Raw genomic sequence first — 26,222 nt, forward strand, 5'->3', positions numbered from 1 at the left:
AGAAATAGAATTGAAATGTCCTTCAGGAGGTTTAGTCGTGTTGTCATCCCCAACCATTAACTAACTATCAAATCAGTTAACTAGTCATGGTTAGTTCTACTCAACCTGAAAACAGCTGTTTGATGTATAATCTGAGCCTCTGGATGAGCTACAAGTACAAACTACAAATCTTTAACAGAAAGCTTTTTAGGGCCATTGAGTTTGAAAGATTTCTGCAATTAAGAAAGAGTTGCACTGTGGGTAAATGTAGGATCCATTTGTTTTTTTGTTTTTCAAAATAAAGATGGCCTGCTGCGTAGAATAAAACCAGTAAAGTAGAGCCAGAAAGTATCAATTAAATTACGAACGTCTCATCCGTCTGAATGATTTTAAACTGTCCATTTTTTCTGGGATTGTTTCTGATGCTGTTTGTTGTGCGGTTGAGGTTATAAACAGGAAGCTAAACAATAAAGGAAATGTGTCTGCTGCTAGAAGAAGCTGTGCTTGTGAAAGCCGGTTGGCCAACGGACATTTGAACCACAACAGAGACGAATCACAGCCACAGACAGAAGCGTCTGGACATCCAGGGTCATTTCTCTCCCATCATCCATCATTGTTTTCTCTTTCTTCTCCGTCTCGCTGCTTTTCTCTTTCTTCTTTGTGTTTTATATTTTTGTGTCTGAGCACTTTTCCAGATTTTTTTGCTCTTTACTAACGTCTTCCATCTTTCACGCCTGGGTCCAGTAAAGCCGCTCTGATGTGAGGAACCACCCAGCCGTTAAAAAGCATCAAACAAACAATGAAAGTGTAACCGGGCCGCAGCAGCCATTTGGACGCAGTGTAATAAAAGCAGAGTTTGGATTTAGACGCCGAGGAGCAGCCGGCTCTGTGTGGGTTTTATTTTGGAGCTTATTTCTGTCTCTCGGGGTTTAAGGCGTAAACAAACTGGATTAGATAATTGCCGCATCATTTTACCCGCTTGCACATTTGTAGCGTCAGCAACGTTTCACCTCCGCCACAGGGAACTTAAGTGGCTCGGATTTCTTTTCTGTGTGAACAATACTGATCCTATGTTTTGATCCCAGGGGAAAATTACCAGAAATTATATTTTGTTTCCATGGTAATGCAGCTTTGCCTAAGTGATGTTGCTTTGTGGATCTTTTTAGATCATATTTTCTTCTCCTCTGGTAACTTTCATATTTATGCATCTGTTCTTTGAGGAATGTGGCAGGTCATATTTTGACCTTTAATTGGGAAATTTACCACAACATACGACAAAAAATATAAATACAAATAAAACTCCTCATATCATCATATTTTCTGTTCCTTCTTCTACGGTTTGCTTAATATTGTATTAAAACATTTGGAAACACTTGCCTTCGTTAACCCGGTCTGCTGGTGCCAGAAGGTTTGTCAAATTCATCTTTTAAATAAACTCTGTGACCTTCTGCTTTGTTATCAACCACGCTCACGTGCTCTCCAGCTTCAGTTACTCTTCATTGAATCACATTATCTAAAAAAAAACCTGAGAACAAAACGTCAGCAGGTGAGTGAAAGTTCAGAGAAACAGAAACTGGGAGATCAACTGTGACTGACTGAATGTTAAATGGCTGCATTTGTGAGGCACTTTTGTCCGAAGCATTTTACAGCTTGCCTCTAGCGTCAGGAGCAGTGTGGGGTTTAAATGTCTTGCCCAAGAGCACTTCAAACTGGGCAGGAGGTGCCAGGGTTCAAACCCCCTGACCCTGCGAGTAAAAGACGACCTGCTCTGACATCTGAGTCACAGCTGCTTCACACGACTCACCTGCTTCAATTAACTAGTTGTAGCAGCTAGTACCTAGCAGTGGTAGCCTAGCGTTAGCTCAGCGGCTAGCCCAGGGAGCGGTTGCCTCTAGTGTCACCTGTTGCAAAAAAGACGCTTTGATGAGAGGCTGCACCACTCTCTGGTACGATCAGGCCTCGTCACAGGTGAGAGTCATCAGTCATCACAGGTGTCTGAAACCCTCCAGTATATCTGCACACTGGTTACACTGGTGTGACAGCGCTGCAGCCGAATTATCTGTGGAAGGTCAGTGTGGTTCCCTCCAGTTCTGAAGACACCTTAAAGCAGGTGAGTTTGATTTTCCTCCTGAAACATATTTTCTCTTTGACCTTTAAAAACTGTGTTTCTGCCTGTAGGAGGAGGAGGAGGAGGAAGAAGAAGAGGAGGATCTCTGGTGTGTGTGTTCATGTTCTGGTCCGGAGCAGCAGGTAAGAAGCTGAAAACTGAACTCTGCTTCAAACATGGAGGGAAAATTCTCTCCACAACTTCAATCTGACTGTTTTCTCTTTGTCGTCTCTTGATCGGAAGATTAACAAAGTCGATCACGTGCTGAGTGAGTTTCATGACCCTTCTTCCCTCCTGAAACACGGACCTCCTGCAGATTCGTGGCTTCTGACCGACAGCGGCGATACACAGATTAAACTCGTAGTCTGACTTCCCTGTGAGAGGCTTGTAAAAGAAAACCAGGAGAGTGATAGATCCCAGACCTCCCACAGCAGCTCTCGAACACAACACAACACTTCTCCCCTGAAAACACTCCTGAACCACTCACCGGTCAAACCCTGAGCTTCACTCATTTACACTCTTTACTCGTGTTTCCAGGGAGTTTCGTCTGTTGTGGAAAAAGTGCAGAAAATAGTTCATTAAAAAGCTCCATAAAGCTCTGAAATATCTGCACTTTATGTGCTTACAAGGATGTAAAATGTAAAACAATTACATGACACAGTTTGTGTTTTTATTGAGTAGTTCCACCCACTGCTGCTGCTGCTGCTGCTGCTGCTCCCGACTGATTCAGGACTTCAGTCTGTCCAGGAGCTGCAGGACGTGAAGCGTCATCACACTGACAGAGACGCTCATCAGTGATAACAGATCTAATAGATACTGAAAACTCTTATGTAGCTTTTCGACCGTGTCTTTGAGGTGTCAGTGTGTTAGACAATAACAGCAGGTAGAGAACATGCAGCTTCTGTAATGTGATGTATTTCAGACGGGGCACACAGGACAGTGATGGATGTCTTTGTCCCGCAAGCAGCAAAAGATCTGTGAAGCTGTAACTCAGGTAGCTTCTCGTGTGAAATCAGGTTGTTGTTGTTTTTGTTGTTTTTGTTGTACTGGCTCGGGATCAGTCGTCTCAGACTGTCGGGAGCTGCGCTGTTTGATCTGACAGTCACTCTGTCAAACCGCCTCCTCTCTCTCGAGCTGAATGATGCCGCTGAGCTGTGACAACATCAGCCGAGGCATAAGTTCATATCTGACACAAGTTAAATGTCAACAGGAAGAGAAAAGAGGCATTTTGTTATAAAAAAAATGAGTCAGAAAACGTACGGGGACTTTTTTAAAGGTTCCTCCACTTCGAACACAGGAAGGTTCCTGAGTTCTTAAAAAGGTTCCTCAGTTCCTGGAAATGTTCTTTTGGTGGAAACAGCATTACTGTTGGTGTGGCTTGACTCAGACAGCTGGGTCTAACCTCTCCCTCCCTCCCTCCTCCTCCAACCCCCCCCCCCCACAGCCTCTCAGAGCCAGACCTGCCGGCTGCAGGGGGCTTTAACCCCGGGGCCACCCGGGGCCACGCCTACCGTCTGCTGCCAGCCTGAGGACAGGAAGAACCTCTGAGAACCTCTGAGAACCTCATCCAGTCCAGGTTGGTGCCGCAGCAGCAGCTGCCTCCATCACACAGAGGAGAAAACTCACCTCCAGTAGTTTCAACATTTCAACAGCCTCCTCTCAAAGGAATCAGCTGTTTTCTCTCCTGACATTTGTTTTTGAGGTTCACGTGTGGAGAAAATGTGACGTCTGAGGACATGAGTCATTCTTAGAAATGATCCTTGTTAGACAAAAATATCAGCTGTGACAGTTTGAGTGATGCTTCAATGCATCTTTAAGCCACTTCTCAGCCAGGTGGACTGTAGCTCCTCCTTTGCTCCTTTTGTTTTTCACTCTTCACTCTTCCTTTTGTGTTCATGAGAAAATTACAAAATCACTAAAATCCTGGTGTTTACGTTTGTATCATTTGTCTTTTTCTACTGAACATTGCTCAACTGAATGCTTTCAGTTCCTCCTCCTCCTTCATCACAGTCATTTTTGATGTCAACACGATCATCTGGGATTTAGTTGCATCTTAGCTGCTCTCTTTCTCATTCCTGCAGGCTTTTTCAAAACCTGAGATGATCCTTCTTTTCTTTTCTTTCTTAACCACAGTGAAAGAACGCCTTTTCTTAATTTCCTAACTTTTTTTCCAGATATGAGTCACTGTCTTCATCGTGTTTGTCGCTGTACATCCAGACGTCCATCCCGATGATCGTCTGCTTCACTCACTCTTTAAACAACAACTGACAGACTTACGTCCTGTTTTCCTCACACAGGTGTGTCAGACACGAGCTCAGTATCTTGTTTTTCATTCAAGATATTTATTTAGTACATCAAGCAACATTTCCTCTTTACGTTTCCTTCCTAGATGCAACGATGTCTGTTTCCACTCTCGAAGCATTTCAGGATTAGAGTGTTAAAGATGAACTCAGACTTGAATCTTCATCAGGTGATTTTTCCTTCCCTCTTGATAAAAATCACTGACTGAAATGTTTAATGATGTTTTTGCATTTGATAATCATCCAGCATCCATACAAGTGTTTGATTTAACATTTATTTTAATGGTACAAACAAAGTCAACAAAGCTTTTTTTAGTCAAGTGGACAGATCAGTGTGAGCAGACGAGTGTGTCAGGGCCGGACTGTGTGTGTGTGTGTGTGTGTGTGTGTGTGTGTGTGTGTACAGTCAGACCAGATAACCCCCTACCCTCCCCCCTCCTCTCTCTGTTGCCATCTAGTGGCTAATATTACTGAACTTCAACCTCTCTCACTCTGACACACTCCTCACCTCTAACACTCAAACATTTTATTTCAAAAATCATTAGTGTTTTTCTCTCTCACACTTTATGTTGTTGGTTTTTTTTCTTTCTGACACACACACACTTCCTCTTTGAGCACACACTCTTCTTTGAACACACACTCTCTCTTTGATGCTGTCTGTTCCTTTGAAACACACACACTCCTTTTCTAACACTTTTCTTAAACACTCTCTTGTTGTCCTCCTCTCTGCACTCTCTGATACTTTTCTGTTTTAACTCTCTTCCTCCTTTTTCTGTCTCTCACACACACACACACACACACACACACACACACACACACACACACACACACACACACACACACCTGGGCCGTCCCTGGCTGGTGTGTGTTTCCAGCATGCAGCAGCAAAGATCGAGCGGCGGCTGAAGCTCAGTTAAAAGCTGCTGGGTGGGTCCTAATTATTTCTTTGAAGACTCGCTTTTCCTCCCTGTCTGAGCTTCTGACGAACTTCACTTTAAAGAGGCCAGACACACACACACAAACACACACACACACATATACACACTCACACACACACACACACACACACACACACACTGTCATGCAACCCGCCTCATCTGTCACATAAGAATTTAATGTCGACTCCAGGCTGCAGATTTATTGCAACACAATGCTAAAATGTAGAAGAGTTTGTTCGCCGCAGACAGACGCACGTTACGACCACGACAGTGACGTCAGCGTCGGTCCGCATCGGGAGAATCACACGACAAGAGGTTTTAATTTAGATGTGAGATACAAACTGTCATTAGAGATGAAGAAACAATGACAACAGACTCTTCCTCAGCTCACTGCGGAGCCTGTCAGGGCCACATCAGTGTCCCACGAGGGTCCCCCAGACCCCGGCTCTGATACCACTGACCTTTGACCCTCTCAAGAGCCACAAACTTCACTTTGACAACAACAAGGAGTCATTGACGATGATTGAAAACAAGGCATGAATATTTAAATCAAGAATCAATATGTGGCCACAAGTATGTGGACACCCGAACCTGCTCTAACAGTGTCCACTCTCTTCTGGTTTCAGGTTTCCCATCAGACTTTCTAACCTGCTGCAGCGACTCAGCCACAGGAGCATCAGCGAGGTCCAACACTGATGTCAGGTGATCCAGTTCAACCCAACGGCGCCGGACGGGACTGAGGTCAGAAAGCCTTTCTTTTTCTTTAGCTGGCTTTGACACGGTCACGTTCACACAGGAAAGGAACAAACACAAACTGTTGATTTAAAGTCAGAAAAACTGACGTCTAAAATATCATGAACAACAGCCACAGACTGAAAGACTGGTGTCCACAAACCTCTGGCCATGTAGTGTAAACAGAGTCTGTTTTAAAAAGACATGAGAAAAAGTTGTAATGAAACAATTAATTATTTTCAATTTTCTTTTCAATTAATGAATTCCTGCAGTGAAAAACTTCAGGTGTGAATCTGGGAGCATTTTAGTAGGAAGTTAACTTCTTGTTTCTTCCTTGACACAAATGTTGCACTTGACCTCAGTCCTCCTGCTTCCTCTTCCTCATTCCTCTTCTTCTTCTTCTTCCTCTAAAACACTTAAATTTACTGGTGACATGGAGCACATGTAGCTCCCCTGGCTTGTTGGTAATGAAACTAGATCCCAAAGAAGGAGGTTGGTCTCTCTCTCTCTCTCTCTCTCTCTCTCTCTCTCTCTCTCTCTCTCTCTCTCTCTCTCTCTCTCTCTCTCATGCACACACACACACACACACAGCTTTACAGTACACAGAGGTTCAGTAGCAGAGAGACTGTGATTATTAAAATCTTACAATAAGAAAAGGAGTTCTGCAGGGTTTGGGGTCTAGAGGAGGAGGAGGAGGAAGAGGACTGAGAGATGTCTGCAGGAAAGGACCAGAGAGGGTCTGTGGAGGAGGTTTCGCAAAGGTCTGGAGGCAGGAGGAGGTCCCGGGTTTCACAGAGGAGGCAGGACTTTCTGGCTCTGTGGTGCGCTCCGACACCAGAGGTCCGCTTTAATACCAGAGGAGGAGGAGGAGGAGGAGGAGGAGGAGAGGCAGGTCGACTCTTTACACTGCTGCGAGAGAGAGAGAGAGAGAGAGCGAGAGAGAGAGAGCGCAGTCCACTCCTCCGTCCCGGACAGTCGCATCGAGCATCCATGTGCCAAACGGACTTGTGGATTCGGAGCGCAGACTGAGAGGAGTCTAGTCCTGGAGCGGGTTCACTCACTGATCAGATCCGCTCTCTTCTCCAGCTCGTATAAATCAGCACGTGCGAGTTTATCTGAGCTCAGATCAGCTCGGACTCTTCGGTCTGGACTTGCCGGGCTGCTTCCCCCTTGGGATTCTCACATCTGAGGGATTTGGGACTGTTTCTTTCCTCATGCATGTTTTCCATTAGTTTACGGACTCCTGTTGTCCGCGCACGACATGCGCACCCCCGCTCTGTGCTGCCTGCCGGCGCGTCTTTGTCATTTTAATGTCGCTGAAAGCGTCTGCTTCAGTGTCACTTTGCATTTCAGCGCAAACTGACAAACTGTCCCGGCTGGAATAAAGAAGAGAGTCTGCGGGAGAGACGCGGGACGTGGATCTGTTTCACTTCATCTCTGGATTGATTTTTTTATTTTTATTTTTTCTTTATTTATTCCGCAAAAAAACTTTTTGAATCGTTTTTTTTCCTGGAGCAAACTCGAGGATGTTGCTCCGCTGCTGGAACCCTCCCTCCTGGTCCACCTGTAGGTTTTTCTTCTGCTTTCTGCTGCTGCTCCAAACGCCCCGGTCCTCCTCTCCGCTGATCACAGGTGAGATTAAAGGGATCGTGTGGCTCCGTAATAACACATCACAGCAGCCACCGTGCGTAAAAATCTACCCAAACCCCTCCACGGTCATTCAGTCTCCGCGCACCCAAATCAAAGTCACCTGAGTCTCTGAGCTCCAGTAATGTGCTGGTCAGCTACAGGGTTCATGAACCCTGCGACTCAGCCTCCAGTGAAGTGCACGATCACTAGGACACAAACTCAACAGTGTGCGGATAAAAGCACTCATGCCTTTTTCTTTTACCGTTTCCTTCCCGCACGTTGCATCAACACATTTTTTATTAGTTTGTGTTTTTATCTCTATGAAGTTGCGTAAAATGAGTTTTCGGTGGGTTTTTCTTGCTGAAAGCTTCGTTCATCTTGCCTGTGAGAGTTCATACGGTATTTTAGGGCAGGAGAATTAAATTATCCAAACTCGTTTTGCAGTTTAACCCGGGTTATCCTCTCTGTGCCACCCTGCAGAGACTCCAGTAGAAACGGAGTTACAGCGGAGAAAAAAGCCACTGAAATCCACCCTGGCACGCTTGTTGTTCGCAGCAGAACTTGTTATTCGCTGCTGCAGTTTTCTCAATCAAAGTAATTTATATCAAACGTACAGAAGTGAAGCTAAAGAAGGATTTGGATCTTTAAGATGAAAAGCTTCAGGTAAATTATAAGAGATCTTCCCTCAGATTGTTGTTTCTGTCTCTAGACGTTATAATTAACCCACTTTTTTTTAGGCTGTGAAGTGTAAATCACTTTTCTCAACCAGTCCTAATTTAACAGCCCCCCCCCCCCGCCTAGCCGCCTCTCCTGCCTCTCTCTCCCCGGTGTGAGCGCGTTCTCCGACCGGCCCGCTCCCCTTCTGACAGCCGCATTGCATCATAGGATATCGTTTGTTTGCCCTGCAGCGCCGCTGAGAAGTGAGAATAAAAGAACCGGAGTGAATGAAAGGTTAATGTGGTGGCGGTGGTGGTGCGTAAAGGCCGGGCTGCGCCACCAGCCGCCCGGCCTACATGCGTCTTATCACTGGGTAAACAGCAGCGACTCGTGCGGCTGACCTGCTTTTACTGGCATGACCCGGCGCTGAGAGGGGAGGGGGAGGTGGGGGGCATTGGATTAAATAGATTTGATTATGGTTATTTATTTGGGTTCCGTTCCTCCAGGGGTCAGTTGGAGCGTTTCCATAACGACAGTAGTTGAATTTCTTTATAACTGAATGAACAAAGGGAGAAAATATTTGCTAGAGCTGATTCAAAACACAGGTTTCTCCTCCTCTGCAGTTTCTAACTTTAATATAGACTTCTGCAAATATCACACACGACTTTATCCACATCCGCTCTGTCCCTGAGAAGAATCACCTCAGATTTGAAGGGTTTCCCCTCTCTTGGCTGTTATCTCTTTTCCTCGGAGAGATGGGAATCAGATGTGGTACCAAACCTGTACCAGATGGGTCTCTGCGGTCGAACATGTGCAACTGTTTGCCATGGAGCTGTGTGCAGGAGAAACCTCTGTGAACCGACCAGCTCTGTACCAGGTGATGGAGGCTGCACTGTTTCAGATCCCAGCGGATCAGATTCCTCCACCTGGCATCTCAAATATGCAGCTGTGTCATCTGCCTATTGTCTGCCCCGCCACAGATCACAGGGCTGTGGGCCGTTTGTGGTCTTACAGTCGATCGGTCGAAGGTGTCAGTGGCAGCAGGTGGAGGGTCACCCTGTCGGTTTCAGGATCGTGTCTCTCTGTGTGTCACCACAGTGTGTTTCAGACCTTCTCCCGGGACACTTGTTGCATGTCATTCTGTCCCTAGAGTTTGGCTTTAAAAGCACTTTGCTGAATCTGAATAGTTTAGGATTCCTTTTATAAAGTGGTAGGTGTTCACCGGAGGTTTAGTGGTGGTTTCACTGGAGGAAAACCTGAATAAAAGTGTGTTTTTCATCAGGTATGAGACAGCTCAGGGCCTGTAGTTGCTGTTAGCTTCGCCAAAACCACTCCCAGACTTCACTGATCAGCTGGTTTACTGCTGTGTAAAGACTGACAATATTTAACACCTTCAGAACGGAATAAACTAAACTAAACTCTGCATGTACGTAATGCTTCATAAATCTTGAATACAAGTAGATATTTATTCATTTATTCTGAAACAGACAGTGGTGGATTGTCCAGTGCTGTACCGAAGCAGAAATCTGAGTATTTCTATTTCTGCTTTATACTTCCAGAGGGAAATATTGTAGTTTTACAGATTTTCCATATAACAAAAACACCACTCATCAGTGTATAAAGTAATTTAAATGACCTCCATCTCCATTTACTTTATTTTGAGAACTTTTTATGACACTTGTATTGTGTATTTTTACCGGAACTACATTTTTGATGGAGCATTTTTATATTTCAGTATCACACCTTCTACTCAAGGAAAGGATCTGAATTATTTCTGTGACACTGGAAACAGAAAATGTGCCACACGTCCATATTTGAAGCTATTTTGAGACTTTTGAGAGGCACAGCTGTTGATCTGGTGCTGAAGGGGTTAATATTTGAGAACTAAAAGTTAAGTTTTTGAGACCAGTTTTATTGTATATTTGACATTTAGCTCAGTTGCTCAGTCAATTAATGTTTTTGTCTTTTTTATTTTGTCCTTTTCACAGCTGTTGACATGGAAATGTTAAAAGCATAATTTAGATCATGTAGTTCTCCGGTTTAAAGCATGAATAATATAAATACAGTTATTATCTGTAGATATGCAGGGATCTGGAGAGATGAGCCTCGGCAGCTGAAAAGCAGGAGGGGGGGGGTTATTTTGTCAGACTGAGGATGAGGCCTTAGAGACCCGACTCCCCTCCTTCCCCTCCCCCTCACCCCCCACCACTTACAGCCATGCCAGTTTAATTGCACTCGAAGGTTGTAAATTTTACAGTGGTGGTGGAGTCGGCAGGGTTTTGTCTGCTCGGCCTGAATCCACAGGCTGGTTCTCTGCTGCTCTCGGAGAGACGAGCTCAGGCAGCACGACTCTTGGGCTGATCTGTTGTTGTAAAAAGTCTGAGTTTGGTTGATTTTAGTCCTTTACAGCCCTGATTTAAAACTTTAAGGTATTTCACTAAGTGACAGTACTTTCCACTTCAATCACACATCTGTTGATGATACTGTTGTTTCTGTTCTCACGTGCCCACATTTAGTTCACAGTCATAATGGTGGCAGGTTTTTGAAACAATAGCCCCTTGGTTTCAGACAGAGGTCGACATTAGCAGCTTCTTGCTAGTGACTGTTGATTTTGTTGGCTGCAATGCTCACTGTCGCTACAGCTAGCTAATAAAGCTAATTTTAGGCTACATTTTTAGGCATTGTTAAAATGATCTTAAATATGCATTTGAAGGCTACATACATAATCACGCGGTAAGAGACTGAGGCTAAAGCTAACAGGTCTCACAAGATTTTTAACATAGAAGACAGAAGTAAAGAAACAGCGTTGCTCCTGTAATGCAGTGTAGAGCCGGTTACTTGTATTTCACAGTATGTTTCACTTTTAATGTTACTAGACAAAAAAGCTTTTCAGCATGAGGAGTAACTCGTCGTTGGGAAAACGTAACACTATCTCGGCTAATGTTGCAGTGGTTGAGGAAGTGTAAACGTTAGCCTAAACTCCATTAGCATCCAGGATCGGGGAAATGCTACACACTGGATATTCTCGATGTAAACTTGACTTTTTTTTTTTTTTTGACGTAACTTTTAACCACACAAACTAATGCAGGTAATGATGTAGGCTACTCCTTGTAGTTGGCTAATACCGTTGGTAGGAAGCTAGTTAGCTAGACAACAGTTGCAGCTTGCATTCGAGCAGTCTATTCTTTACACTTTTGCTCATGTTTTTGTCTCTTTAAAAAAGGGGGAATCCGACCTCCAAACTCTTTAAAAGCTAAATCTCTTTCTCGTCCCCTATGCATTCGGTGTGAGGAGAATCGTGGATGTATTAGCTTGACAGGCCTGCCAGTCATCTGCTGAGTCATCAACATCACAGGAAACCAAACAGTCAGCAGGTCAAGAGTTAGAGGTCACAGTTCACTGATAAGAGACCAGATATTGATCCCAATGCTTATAGTCTTGGGGTGTAGGGAGTTTAACTTAAAGTTTTTTTTGGAGATGAACTGCAGACCCCGAAGCATTGATTGCAGGTAAATAAATAAAGGTTTTAAACTGAAATAGACGAGCACTGATCCAGTTTCCTGATTCACAAAGGTTGTAAAGTCCAGTGTGTCATAAGATTTTAATCATTTCGAAGTAATAAAAAGTAAATGAGGTGTTTTGTCCTCAGACAGTGTGAGAAATTCTTGTCCTCGGAGAGATAGGATCAGCTGGAAGAGACGTTGATGGAAACAGGAAGTAGTTTGACACTCAAACACAGCGCTCAGGGGCGGGGATTTACCTTCACCTCTGACGACCCCGGTTCGACCTCCAGCTCATGACAATGAGTTCCTACTGGGAAGGAAGTTTTCATTTTGGAGAGTCAAAACAAATCTGACACATGAACAAACAGCTGAGCATCAACCCGGACCTGGTTTCTCTCTCTCTCTCTCTCTCTCTCTCTGAGCCGGAGGAACTGTTGGCCGTGAGATGTTGACATCTGTCTGCTTCTACCCATAAACCCTTGTGTTTGGGGTTGTTTCCTGTGGTTGGTTCAGATTACACTCGTAACAAACGAACGTTTTTTAAGACCTCACTTTAAACGTCGCTGCTTTTACCTGGACAGACAAACTGGACTGATGCAGAATTAATAGAATAATCCTCCAGAACACGTTGGCTTTGAACGCACCCTGAAATGTAGAATGAAGCCAGGCTGATGCATGACTAGAGTCAACATCATCAAAACAATAAAGTTTTGGGGCCATAGAAGAAAACAGATAAAAGATATAATATATCATACTAATCTCTGGTGTAATGCAGCTGCTCTCATCACAGTTTATTTAACGCGAGCATGTTGTGTCGTCACGTCTGACAGGTGCTTGTGTACCGTAGGTCAGGTGGGTGGGGTCTGACTCTCACCTTGCTCCTGTCCTTCACAGGTACCGAGGCCAGCTGCGATAACGAGGGAGAGGTCCTCCACATCCCCAACATCACCGACAACCCCTGCATCACCTGCGTCTGTCTGGTAAGAACAAACCGCTTTCACTTCTCTGCACCGCCGTTCGTCTCATGACGTTGAGCTGTTGCCATCTTTGCTCTCAGAAAACTCTTTTGATGTGTAATTGCTGCTTCAGGTTTTTCCATTCACACTGGGAGTATAAAAAGCTCTGATAATGATATTTACAAAGCTTGTTTCTTATCGGTAGATTGTGAAAGATTTGTTACACACGGACAGGACTTTGAAATGCAAGTTTTTGGCGGGAGTTTAGATGAAGTGTTACGTGTGGATTTTTTGTTGTAAAATCTGGCATGAAATAACTTAATTGAGCTGTTTTTTTTTTTGTTTGTTTTTTTTAGAAATGTTTTCAGAAGTTCCCTGAAGTTAGGACAGAGGTGTGTGATTTGCGAGAGCGGGAAAACAGTTTATAATGTGACTTTTTCTTGTTTTGTGAGGATTGTGAGGGAAACATGAAGTGGGGATTGTTTGTTTTAACAGACAGGCCCGTCGTCACGCTGTCTTGGCTCGGCCCGGCTGTTAAAATCAGCCTACAAAACGTTAAGGGACAACTCTTTCCTGGAACATGTGCTCTTTGACCCCTGACCCCTCCCAATAATACCTTACCACCACCACCTCCTCGCTGCTGTAGGGGTCTTTTGTTTTAGGGGATGAGAATGGACCAACGAGGCTTTTCTGTGTCACTGCTCCGACATCAACTGAGAGAGAGGGTTTGGTTTTTAAAAGGCGTCACATGACCCAGAGTTTACCCTCCAGGAAACGCAGGTATTGTGTGTTGTTTCTGATTGGCCTGCAGGTTAAAACCGTACATCAGGACACAGCGAATATGAGCATCGGTGCCAGTGCTGTGTTAGATTGTGCGTAACCATAGCAACAGTGCTGATTGTTAACAGCGGGTTCTTTACATAGTTCAAGTTAGTTTTGGGATGTATGCTTATTCCTTAGATGAGAAGATTGATACCGCTCTCATGTCTGCACTGTAAAGCCACAGTTAGCGGCTGGTTAGCTTAGCTTAGCTCGTGTTGTATTCAGTTTTGTTTAATCTGTGGAAAAACAGAAGTGCAGAAGCTCCATGTTGTGGTTTTATCAGAAACCATCTGAGACTCCAGGAGGTTAGTGCTCCTGTAACTTCCTCAAAGGGTTCAGTGTAGTTTAACCAAACTGCAGCTCGTACGTTTTTTTTACCCCGTCTGTTTTCAATGACTCGAGTTTCAGACTTTATCACTTCAGACGTATTCATGAAGCTGCATTCGGTCGTTTGCACGAAAAGTGATGCAAGTAATAGTGAGAAGAAAGGGGGAAAAAAATATCTACACACACCTGGTCAGTCACTACAGCAAGTGGGTGTAGTTTCTCTTCAGCTATTATTTTCTTATAACAGGACAACTGTTCACTTACACTTATTAATGTCAAGTACAAGTTTCTGTATCCGAACCCTAGCCGCTGAAAGCTTCCACTGGCTCCTGATTGGCTGCTGTGAGTCTCCCCTCGGCCTGCAGCCTGGCTCAGCCGTCCTCTGTGTTATCAGCCAGTCATCAGCCAAAGCCCTGCTGAATGCTATCAGTCATCAGCAGGCAATGGCCGTCCTTTCATCTCTACTTTAACCCCCCCTTCTCACTCACACACACACACACACACACACACACACACACACACACACACACACACTAATAAACTTACATACATTAAGAGTTCCAAACTTTATTGAGTTTGGCCTTTGTTTATCTCCTTAAAACTTTTAAAAACCCAGATGTTTTTTTTTTCTACTTTCCTGCGTTAACTCAGATATCAGTTCTCAGTTTCACTTCTCATTGGTCGACACAGTCGCCAGGTAAATTTGAAAGGTTTCTGTATTCAGTCAAAGTCAGAGAACAAATACTGTGCATAGCGAATTATTGAAGGTTTCTATTCTTAACGCAACATTAATCCAAATACAGAGATTATCACTCTGTTTTTGTTTGTTTCTAAAGATTTAAATCTGCGTTTTAACAGATTTGATCTGTTTGTTTCATACGATCAATGATTTATTTGTTGAAATGTGAGAGAAAGTTAACTTCGTAGTTAAATCACAGCTAAAAGTCTTATTGTTAAAGAAAAAATCCAGATGAAAATCAAGTTTTTAAAAGTGTTTTTACGTTGGAGTTTGACTATTCTTATCATTATTATTTGACGTCTATAAACTCCGGATGATTTGCAGCATTGAGCTTCAGTTTTCTCTTCTCCCTCCGTCAGTAGAAACAGGTTCTGGTCCTTCCTCGTCATCGAAGGATCCTGTTTACTCTGAACTCTGATGAATAATTTCCTCTTGTAGCGGGAAACAAAACAACCTGGTTAACTCCAACATGTTCTCGATCACTGCACCTCCACTGGGTCCCATGTCGCCATTCTGTCTTTGGGGGGGTTGGGGAGCCATTGGGGCACCAGTGTCACTCATACATAGAAGCATTGAGTGTGTGTGGAGGGGTCAGAGTACAGAGTACCTGCTAATGGCTCCGTGGGCAGGACACACACACACACACACACACACACACACACACACACACACATACACATACATACATACTCACACATATACACACTAACACACACAGTAGAGCCATTGTGTGTGTCCGCGTGAGGCCGGCCGCTGTAATGGGGCCAGGAGTGGATGTGGCTGACAGACTGACTGACAGGCAGGTCGCTATGACGATGCGTTATCTCGAAGGGGAGTCATCCCATCTCCGTCACGCTCTTCATCATCCTCGTCTATCAGTCTGTCCATCTCCGTGTCCTTTTCCACTCTCTCATCGGGCTCTTCCTCCCCTCACTCACTCTCAGAGTGGCTCCCTTTTTCTTTTCTTTTTTTCTTCAGTCCGTCACTTTGTTTGATTTCAGATTTTACGTCAGTGCAGCATATTTTTCACAGCTGTAACGGGAGCTGCAGCAGCGACATTCCCACGTAAAGCAACCTAAAAAGGATCATGATGTGGTTAAACACACGTCTCTGGAGTGAGTGAGCCTCTCAGAAGTTTCGTGTGTTGGTGGGAGACTTTGAGATTTTAAGCTTTTGAGATTTGAGATTTCAGACTCGGCTGCTGAACTTTACAAGCTGCTCCGTCGGGGAAATCAAACCCAGAGGACGGATGTTTAGCTGATATTGATTTCTCTGAAGTACTTCTTACTTTAAAAGATTGTGGATCTGGATTAACATGTGAGCAGAGAAGTTGTTTTTTCACAGTGGCGGACGACTGCACCTGACGAGCTGTTAAAGAGTTACGCTCGGATCAGTCGTTTCTACGCGTCATGATTTGCGTCCAGTGCTGTGAAGGTCAGAGGGATTTTTCCTCTCACCCGGTGTTTTTAGTCACCTAACCCTAAGTGCACTTTACCCAGAGTTTATCTTCACATAAAGCTCGGTGCAGTGATCTGTGACAGTGAACGTCCTCATTCTGACAGAGTAACATCACCCATAAACCTCCGCTCTCTGCCGCTCTCATCCTGCTGGGGTCTTAATATGACTTTAACTGCAGGAGGAGGAACTCCATTCCCAGCAGTAAAGAGGTCAAAGGTCAGAGGTCGGTGGAAGCAACCTGTTTCAGATGAGCTATAAATATATACACGTAAGCTGCGGGTGAGGAGTTTTACACCGTGTGTACCTGTGATCGATCGTACAGGGAGGTAAAAGGTCGTTTCCGGTCAGCGTTTAAAACTCAAACAGCAGCTGATCAATACAGGAGGTTTGATAATCACCTGATAACGCTGAGCCAACACTGGCTCCATTATCTATTGTGTTCTACTCTGATCTACTTCCCACCGCTTATATAAATATCAATCAAAAATAACTTCAATGACGTCACATTTAACTTGTGTTTCAAAATAAAAGCATGAGCCGGATAAAAAAAAATTAAAAGCAGAATAAAGACAGAGTCTCTGATTGGTCAGAGAGGGAGAGTAAAATAAATATGATATAATATAAATAGGACAAGTAAACAACCAGTGACAAAACTCAGATATCATAATCTCATCACGAGTCAAAGCGACGGCGACAATAAAAAGCCTCAGTGAAGAAACTTCGAGACGAGAGAAGAGAAACCCACTGATATTACATTATTACAGTGCGTCTCAGTGATTTGGGAGAAAGGAGACAGGAAAGGATTTTAAGGACTGACAGCTTTTTAAATCAGTCATCAACAGAGAAATTTATCAACATGGAGACGTCTCTTCAGGCGCAATGATTGACTTTATTTACAACATCTTTTGTCCTCAGACCTTCATCACTGGCACCAGGCCTGTTTGTCTGTGTGACTTCTACTTTATAAATGTCTGAGGAAACAGACATCAGATATAAAGTGAGGACAAGTGACTGACGGTCTGTTGGATTTCTTAGTTCTCTTTGTTAATTTTATCAGAGTTTCCTGAGCTTTGTAGTAAAAGACATAACGATTAAATAAAAACTTATCAATCAACAATGAAAATAATTAACTGGACTCTTCTGGATTGGTTTTTATGAGTTCGGTTATACATTTACTTTGTGTTTTACTGAATACGATATTTTCTTTGAATGTCAGGGAATATCGAATATCAATAATATTATACATTTGATTGAGTGGTGCGAGTTTGAACATCATATAGATGATAGAGTATATGTAATATAACATGTCAGATACTGTCAGACAGATGTTAAGTGGCTGAAATGTATTTTTAATGTTCATCCAAACAGTAGGGCGCCATCTTGCTCAAAGGAAAGTCAACACACTCGTCCTGACTTCCTGGGGGCGTGGCTGTAACTTTGCTGTAGGTTAAAAAAAAAAGACGTAGTCGACGTTCGCTCTCTCTCTCTCTCGTCAGAAAAGACGAGTTGTTGAAACAGTTTTGGGAAACCGGTTCCCATCGGCGTCTTTCTCCGGCCGTCTCGTCCCTAAGCTACTGTGGCTCCTGCTCTCCAGCGGGGGGGTCGCGACCTGTTTGCTTTGGAGGAAGGGTGAAAGGTGAAAGGTCACAGTGGCAAAGGGGGTTAAGGTTAGGGGGATCAGGAGGGGTTGGAGTCCAAGGGCTTAAGTGGGCCTTTAAGTCGAGAGCTCCTCTCCTGCGCTGACAGACGCCGACTGATCTCTCTATCATCCACCATGAGAGAGGAAGCATGAAAAGGTAGAGGAGGAGGAGGAGGAGGAGGAAGGTGACGTGAGACAGAGACCGAGAGTTTTCATGAAACATCAGAAAAACAGAAGAGAGGCTGATGAATGTGGAGAGGGACTGATGGAAAAACAAAGTGTGGGAGAATAAGACAGAATAAAGGAGATACTGTCAACATTAGATTTAAATTGAAACTGGGAGGAAAAGAAAGAGAAAAAAGAAGAGAAACACTTGGAGACAGAGGAAGAGAAAGTGATGGATGAGGGAGAAAGAGGAAGAAGAAAAAACTTTGACGTGGAGAAGCAGTGAACATTGTCGCCCCCTAGTGGCCGAGCAGCGCTACTGTCACACAACTTCAGCCAATAAAGAAGAAGAATCATCATTTATATGTTGATAAAATGTTAAATTACTGAGATTTAGTCCGTTTGATTTCTTCTCAGTCTTTTAATGATCAGTTTGGTCTATAAATTGATCACTCAAACTCTTGTCCAATATTCTAATTCTATTTTTTTTCCTCTCATACAGAAGAGAAAATGTGACAAACAAAAACAAATCTGCAGATCATCAGTGAACAGCAGTGATATAATCCCCAAGTCAATATCATGCAAAAACAAATGACAAAACCTACATCCTCTAATTTTTTTTTTTGCAAGTATCTGTTGGTATTAAACCTTCACATTACCTGAAGGTTTATGGACCCAGAAAAGATTAAAACCGACTTATTTAAACCCACATTAAAGTGCTGTTACCTGAAGTCTCTTATTATCTGCACATAAACTGATTAAACTGATATTTCTAACATCATTATTAACCCTTAAAAACCTTTATTTTCTGGGGTTTAATGTGGAGGAAAACAGCATACTGTATATGATGTACACTTTAAACAGATGCTGCTGTTTTGTGAAGCTGAGCAGTTAAAGCTTATGAAGTTTGTGAATAATGGAATTACTGTAGTTGAACTTAACCTTCACTAATGACGTTAGTAAATGATTGAATTGACCTGATTGAGTTTGGATACAGTCTGAGTCTATTCTTGTTTCTTCACACTGAAACCTCGTGTCTCCGTGATTTTACGTCACACAGAAAATCATGAGCTTCGCGGTCGTCCTGCGTATTGTGTCAGGTGACAACCTTGTATCTACGAAATTTTAACTTGAACTTTTACCATTTTTAAAATCAGGTGAAATCTGCTGCTTTTTATTTTAAAGGTTAAAGTAAATAATTGAGTAAAGAAAAGGCGACTGGTGGATTCAGTGTAATTCAGTTGGAGTGTAAAAATCTTGTATCTCCGTACAGCAGCATGTAAACACTCAGACAAAGACAAAAGACAAAGCCATTATCTCACACACACACTTTCTCTTTCTCTGACACACACTTTCAAACATACCAACACTTAAGTGTGTGTGTGTGTGTGTGTGTGTGTGTGTGTGTGTGTGTGTGTGTGTTGGGGGGGGGGGGTCTTCACCCTCGGCGACAGACAGCCGTCCAGTCGGCCAGCCTTGGTGCCGCGGTGGTATGTCGAGTGTTTATAAGGCGTGGTGACCCATTGTGACCTTTGACCCCGAGACAAGGAGGGTTGTGGGTGGGTTAGGGTGGGTGTGGGGGGGGGTCACATGTACTAACACCACTTTGTGCTAATGCATAACAGGAGACAGAGAGAGGGACATGACCTTGGAGACTCTTTGACCAAACTGCCTCAGGATCTTTAAAGGGTCATTCCACTGTTTTTGTTTTTTTCATATATATTTTATTTCTCTGTCAAACACACTGCTGCTGTGTTTTTGCAGTATTTTATATATATACAGTATATATATATTTTTTTTTTACAGGTGGTTTACATTCACTTCTATAAGTTACAGTCGACTCTTCAACCTCAGTCGACTTGTGCTCGCCATCGTCAGGCATCATAGATTTAAAATATGCTTTTGTTTTTGTCTCGCTATCGTCATGAGGTTGTGTAGAGACTTTTACAGTGAAGATAATGAGAGTTTGAGAAGCATTAATGGAGACCAGATGCTCAGTGTGTTGAACAGTACATGTTTAAAGAGTTAGTTTTGATAGTTTATCTACAGAACTGGTCCAAGAGCCTGTCACCACACTTCTCTCACTTTTTTTGTTGCTTCAAAGTCAAGCTGCAAAATTAAAGGAAATATAATCGAAATCTCAATATTATAGTGTCACATTGTTTATTGCATAGTTAGCACCATCATTTGCATATCGTGCAGCCCTACTTCAAAGGAAACTTTGCTCGCAGCAATCATCCAGCTCAAACTTATTGTATCTGAAGCAGCTAACCACTAAATTTCAAGGTTTAAACCCAAAACTTCTCCTTTTAAAAGATGATTTTTGACGAGTAAGCTGAGCTTTTCTCGCACCCGTTGCTCAAAGATCAAATGCAGATGACATCGTTCACCGACTTTTGCAGCTTCTTCCTGTGCAGACCAGTCTGTTTCCTCTGTGGTTTGGAGTCTTTATGAACAGGGGCGAGATGAATGATGCTGTGGTCAGATGATGCTGTGGGTGGTGAAGCCCACAAGTGCAAGAGAAGAGATCCAGGATATAATCTGGTTGGAAAATTCACATATTGAGACATAGAATTTTAGATGTTAAAATCAACCACTATAACTGTATTTAAAGAAAAACCTTCCCCTCTTTTTTTTTACCCATGATATCATCACATGAATCTGAATGTGCAAAGTGAGAATTTATCCTTCGCCTTTATCTCTTTTCTTTCTCCCTCTCTCTGATCTTACTTCCTCTCCTCCCTCTTCCCCTGTCATGACATCATCTGTCCTCGCTGTGGTTGGGGTTTAGCTGCTGCTATATTAAACCGCCCCCCTGATTTATTTTGGCCGTTCCTTTGATCCGTCCTCGTTAGAGCCGCCTGCCACAGTGCCACAGTGCCACAGGGGCCGCGGGGGCCACGGGGACCCGCCAGCCTCCACTTTATAAACCCTCGCAGTGTGTAAAATAAAACACACGCAGCATGTGGATAAAATCAGCAATAAAAGCTGGGTGTGAAAGTGGAGCGGACTAAACGAGCGCAGATTCTGTCCCACGGTGCAGCCGGCGGTGATGACGGATGCGGCGTGCGGCGTGTCTGGAGGTGACGGGACGACTGTTGAGCTGGTGTGAAAATTCACAGCTAAACTGTGAACACTGAGTCACTTTCTGTTCAGAAACTGAGCGTTAAAACTGTTCTGAAGTCTGGTTTCCGAGCACACGGGAGATGAGAAAATATTCAGTCCAATTCAGATGATGATTATATAATTATAATTAACAGCAAATTACCTATAAAAACTAAAACCAGCAGTGAAGTTTATTCAACTAAAGGACTGTCTGAATCCACAGCCTTGATATAAGTCTCTTTAATGTGTTTTTATAGTGTTGGGAAAACAACAGAGGTCTGTGTGAATCAAACTGTGACATCACAGATGAAAACTTTTCTTTTTTCTTTTGGAGAATTAATTTCAATCAAGAGAGACTAATAAGAGGAACAGAAGAGTTGGAGGAATTTGAAATTTAAGGGAATTTATTGTGAACAGAAGGCGCTTAGACCCCAGCAGGAAGTGGATCACCCTGGAGGGCGGTCCTTAGGTTTAAGGTCCTTCTGATTAGAGGAAACTTGCGGTGAAGTGGGATGGAGCTCGGGGAGCTCAGAGATGGCGGGAACTTTCACCGAGCTTCATTTGTTAGGAGAAAAAACAACTTTGTTTGCAACTCACTTTGAGAAGTTATGTTCATGTTTCACTCATGCAGCTGTATGTGTCGGTGACATGTACGTCCACGTGCACACGTATGTGCAGGACACAAATAGAGACGAACCTGGTGTCATTTATTTCCAACAGAGAGATTACTGTGTCTTGTAGTGGTTAAATTTGTGGTGGTTAAAACTTGTCTTTCTAATTAAATATATATTATATATAGTAAAAATATATATGTTCTATCTCTCTGCCACAGGAAGGGAAGGCCGACTGTAAACAGGAGAAATGTCCGCTGGTCTCTGAAGACTGTGCTCTGGTGGTGAAACAGACCGGAGCCTGCTGTGAGAGGTGTAAAGGTATGAATATGAAAACAATGAATATGATGGTGCGTCATCTTTATAAACTTCAAAAACACACACACAGGAACAGTTCGGTTAAAGTGACTGTGTTTGATTTTCGCCCCTGATAGATAGATAGATAGATAGATAGATAGATAGATAGATAGATAGATAGATAGATAGATAGATAGATAGATAGATAGATAGATAGATACGTAGATAGATAGATAGATACGTAGATAGATAGATAGATAGATAGATAGATAGGTAGATAGATAGATAGATAGATAGATAGATAGATAGATAGATAGCCACACCAGTATGTTTGAAAGTGTTTGTTCCTCAGCTCATGTTTCCTTTTACATTTTTGTCAACCATTTTTAAATATATGTAGTTTTAGATTTTTTTTGAATGTGCATTTACAAACGTTTCAGGTCGGGTTTCCACAAATTTCTGAAAAAACATCCAAATCAGTCAGCAAAGTGCAAACTCAAGACTACATCCGTTTTAAAAGTCTGCACCATATTACCCAATAGCACTATTTTAACTTTGTGTTGTGATGGATTATCCCACTATGGTTAAGTTTAGTCATTGATAAGGTCCTTTAAGGTGTTGTTCATGAAACAATACTTTCAAAAACACGTCCTAGGAAGTAAAAGTGAAACTTAAGTCTTGTGTTTTTTGTGAGTTTTTCTATCGACTTTAACACAGTTTGAACAGTTTGAACAGTTTGAACAGTTTTGGAGCTTCCACTTCATCACTCAAAACCCTGAATCAAACCCAGTGAGAAGCCACCACACAGTCTTCACTTAGAGGATGTTCCTGCTCTTTCTGTACTTATGAAGCTCTGTGGTTAGAAATATAAACACACACACACACACACACACACACACACACACGCACGCACACTCACACACACTCACACACACACACACACACACTCACACACACTCCTACCTCCCAGCACTCAGCCGGGGCGCGGCCTTTTTGTTTGTGGTTCGCCGTTTTACGACGCAGCAGCACTTCGTTAAGAGAGGTGGAACGAGCTCAAGTCGGACGCGGAGAGTCCCGAGTCGCCGTGGCAACCCTTTTAGTTAGTTTTTTATATTGTGCGGTCGACTCGTGGCCTCCGTGACCCACATTCAGGACCCCTCTGTGTCACATCGCTGTTTTCTCACTCTTATGAAATCATACACAAAGTTAAGGAGAATCACAGCCACACGGCATCACTTTATTGGGAACAATTTACTTTAAAAGCGACATAATTAACCAGTTTATACACACAGCAGTGCGGAGTTATACTTGGCCTGAAGTGACCTCAGAATGGAGTATATAAAAAATTATATATTATATTATATAAAACCATTTTAAAAAAGTCAGAAAATGGCATTGATTTAAATAATATTACAATATTTATCTATTATTCTGAGTGTCGATCTTTCTTCTCTTTGATAAACATCAACGTCTTGATAAAATAACGGTCCCCTTACTGGCTTTCCTTCTGGACCTCTCAACAGCATCTTGTGGCCTTCAGCAGCGAATTTTCACAATTACTTAAACCAACTGTTGTTTGTTTTGAATGAGTGTTTCGTAATGAACCTCTTAGTGGGTTTTCTCCCCGAGGAGAACGGACAGAACTTCATTTGAAAAATGTTCAAATTAAAGACTCAGTTAATGCTGTCGACTGCAGCAACAAGATAATGTGTTGTTGGTTCATTTTTATAGACAATAGCATATTTAATTATAATATATGACTTATATTATTTATTATTTATGATATAGATATTGTACTATCCCTGTTTTATCTGTCCCTGTCACTCACTGTAAGAAGCTGGTGAAGAAATATTTAAAATGACTTGGTATTTTACCTGCCGGACACGTTTCTAAATGAATCCAGAGCTCTTGGGGAAACCGTGTGATCAGTAGTTATTAGAAGAAACCTTGTGATCAGTAGTTGTTAGAAGAAACCGTGTGATCAGTAGTTATTAGAAGAAACCGTGTGATCAGTAGTTGTTAGAAGAAACCGTGTGATCAGTAGTTGTTAGAAGAAACCGTGTGATCAGTAGTTATTAGAAGAAACCGTGTGATCAGTAGTTATTAGAAGAAACCGTGTGATCACGAACTCGTCGCAGTGTTTGTGCGTGAGTGTATGAACAGGACGAGCGTCTCTGTGGGATCTCTCGCCCTCTCATCTGATCTCTGTTCTCTGAGCTGCCGTACGTCGCCCTCGGTATCAGAGGGTTTGATTTACACTGAGGGGGGGGCAGCGACCGTGATCGGGTTTCATTGTATGGAAAGTTAAACATTGATCTGGGGCCACTTACTGAAAATGGGATGAAATGAATAGGCTATTCATTTAGTGCTGAGTGGACGGGTCGGTGGGTGTGGAGTTACTGAGCAGCTGCAAAGTGTGTGTTTCTAAAAGCGTGTGAGACAGCAAGTGTGTGTGTGTGTGTGTGTGGGGCAAAATTTCAGTTTATAAAATATACATTAAAATAGAGTTTATACATCCAAACCTCAGAAGTAGAAACGAACCTACAGACTCTGAGGTTTCCTTTAGCTCTGCAGAGGATTTCAGTGACTTTCAGATCATAGTTTTGGTTTTATGGCTCTTTTATTGTCTCTGTCGTGCAGCTTGTTTTCAACATTAAAGCCCTAAAAATCCACTGTTCACTACCTGCTAAACACCAAACAGCAGACAGGAGCAGATGTGTAAGCAGCAGGTATTTAACTCAGGAGACAGAAACTTGACTATATATCAGTGCTAATGTTGCTCAGTCTGCTCCACCTGTAAATACAGGTTTATATATATTTATATTCTGATTATTTACATGTCATTTAAAAAAAATCATGTAGCATTAACATAATAAAAACTTCTCCTGCATTCGATTCTGCCCTGTTCTTATTATTGTTTTTAAGTTTTATTATTGGCCATTATGTATTTAGTCACTGATGTGGGAAAGAAGGTCATTCATTCATTCATTCATTCATTTTAATGTTTATCATCATTTTAAATGAAAAATACCTGAAACACAAACAGTATGAATCTAAACGCCTCTTTCTCTTTCTCTGCTGGATGGAAGTTTTGAGGTTGTTGATGTTTTATCGGTGCAACATTAATGTTCTGAGTCTCACGTTGTGTCTGTATCTTTCTCAGGTTGCATGTTGGATGGACGATCCTACAACAGCTCAGTGTCCTGGACAACCTCCACCAAACCCTGCATAACTAGAAGATGTCAGGTAAGTGTGTGTGTGTGTGTGTGTGTGTGTGTGCGTGTGTGTGTGTGTGTGTTGTGGATACAAAAGAGGGATGGAGGAATGAAACACGGTAAAGGTGGCGGCATGACAGTCATATTTACATTTATCAAACCCTAAAGAAGTGATTTCCCTCCTGGCTGTGACAGGAAGGTGTGATCACTGAGGCGGAGGTGCAGTGTGTCGTCCACTGCAAGAACCCCAAGATCCACCCCAAGAAGTGCTGCCCCACCTGCCCAGGTGAGTACAGATCTCTGCACCTTCACTTGGTGGTGTTTTAGATTAAATCTCCTTCAGTTCTCCGTTATTTTACTCAAACATCTCAAGTAAAAACCTTTTTTTTTTTAAATTTACTTTGTGTATTTTGTGTTTTTATATGAACTTTGAGACGCTGCTAAAACTGAATAAATTCAAAATAACACACAGAAAATACAAATACTGTTTTAAAATATGCCGTGAAAATGTTTCTCATTTACGACCTCCCACATTTAGACAACTCGTCATTCATCATGTCGTCATTTTATTAACCAGCATCAACCCAACTTGTAAAATTCTTATTTTCCAACCCGGGATATTTTCTAAACCAACTCGTTGAAATCACTTTTAAAAAGCTGTGGGTGAGATCCTCCAGTACAGTGACAACACTGTGTGTGTGTGTGTGTGTGTGTGTGTGTGTGTGTGTGTGTGTGTTTCCTGTCTCCTGCAGGTTGCATCTTTGAGGGTCGTCTGTATAAAGAGAAGGAGGAGTTCAGTCCAGAGGGTAAACCCTGCATCAAGTGCACCTGCACTGTGAGTGCACACACGCACACACACACACACACACACACACACACACACACAGTTTTGTTTACATTCTCACAGGTGTCCCTTAAATAAGGGAGTTTTTGGTTGCAACAACATCCTTCTCCTCGTTTTTTTTTTCCTCCTCTCCTCCCATATTCCTCCCTCTCTGTGTCCCCCTTTCCTTCTCTCCCTCCCTCCCTCCCCCTCCTCCCTC

The 26,222-nt window shown here is 42.8% G+C and overlaps 1 protein-coding gene across 2 annotated transcripts in view; it reads left to right on the forward strand.

Moving 5' to 3' along the window:
• Positions 1-4,492: 4,492 nt before the first annotated feature.
• Positions 4,493-26,222, forward strand: part of bmper (BMP binding endothelial regulator) — a 31,714-nt gene continuing 9,984 nt past the window's right edge. The window contains exons 1-7 of one of the 2 annotated variants that reach the window (XM_087179097.1): positions 4,493-4,556; positions 5,951-6,065; positions 12,740-12,825; positions 21,889-21,988; positions 25,128-25,210; positions 25,375-25,465; positions 25,932-26,014. In XM_087179097.1, the coding sequence (XP_087035223.1) occupies positions 25,133-25,210; positions 25,375-25,465; positions 25,932-26,014 (252 nt within the window). In that variant the 5' untranslated portion in view covers positions 4,493-4,556; positions 5,951-6,065; positions 12,740-12,825; positions 21,889-21,988; positions 25,128-25,132. Of the gene's footprint in view, positions 4,557-5,950; positions 6,066-6,957; positions 7,689-12,739; positions 12,826-21,888; positions 21,989-25,127; positions 25,211-25,374; positions 25,466-25,931; positions 26,015-26,222 lie in introns of those variants that run through there. The other variant, XM_023425489.2, reaches the window with a different exon arrangement.

Source organism: Seriola lalandi, unplaced genomic scaffold (assembly GCF_002814215.2).
Source record: "Seriola lalandi dorsalis isolate HSWRI2012SDOR001 ecotype SW California unplaced genomic scaffold, Sedor1 jcf7180002054782, whole genome shotgun sequence".
In the NCBI taxonomy this organism is placed as follows: domain Eukaryota; kingdom Metazoa; phylum Chordata; class Actinopteri; order Carangiformes; family Carangidae; genus Seriola; species Seriola lalandi.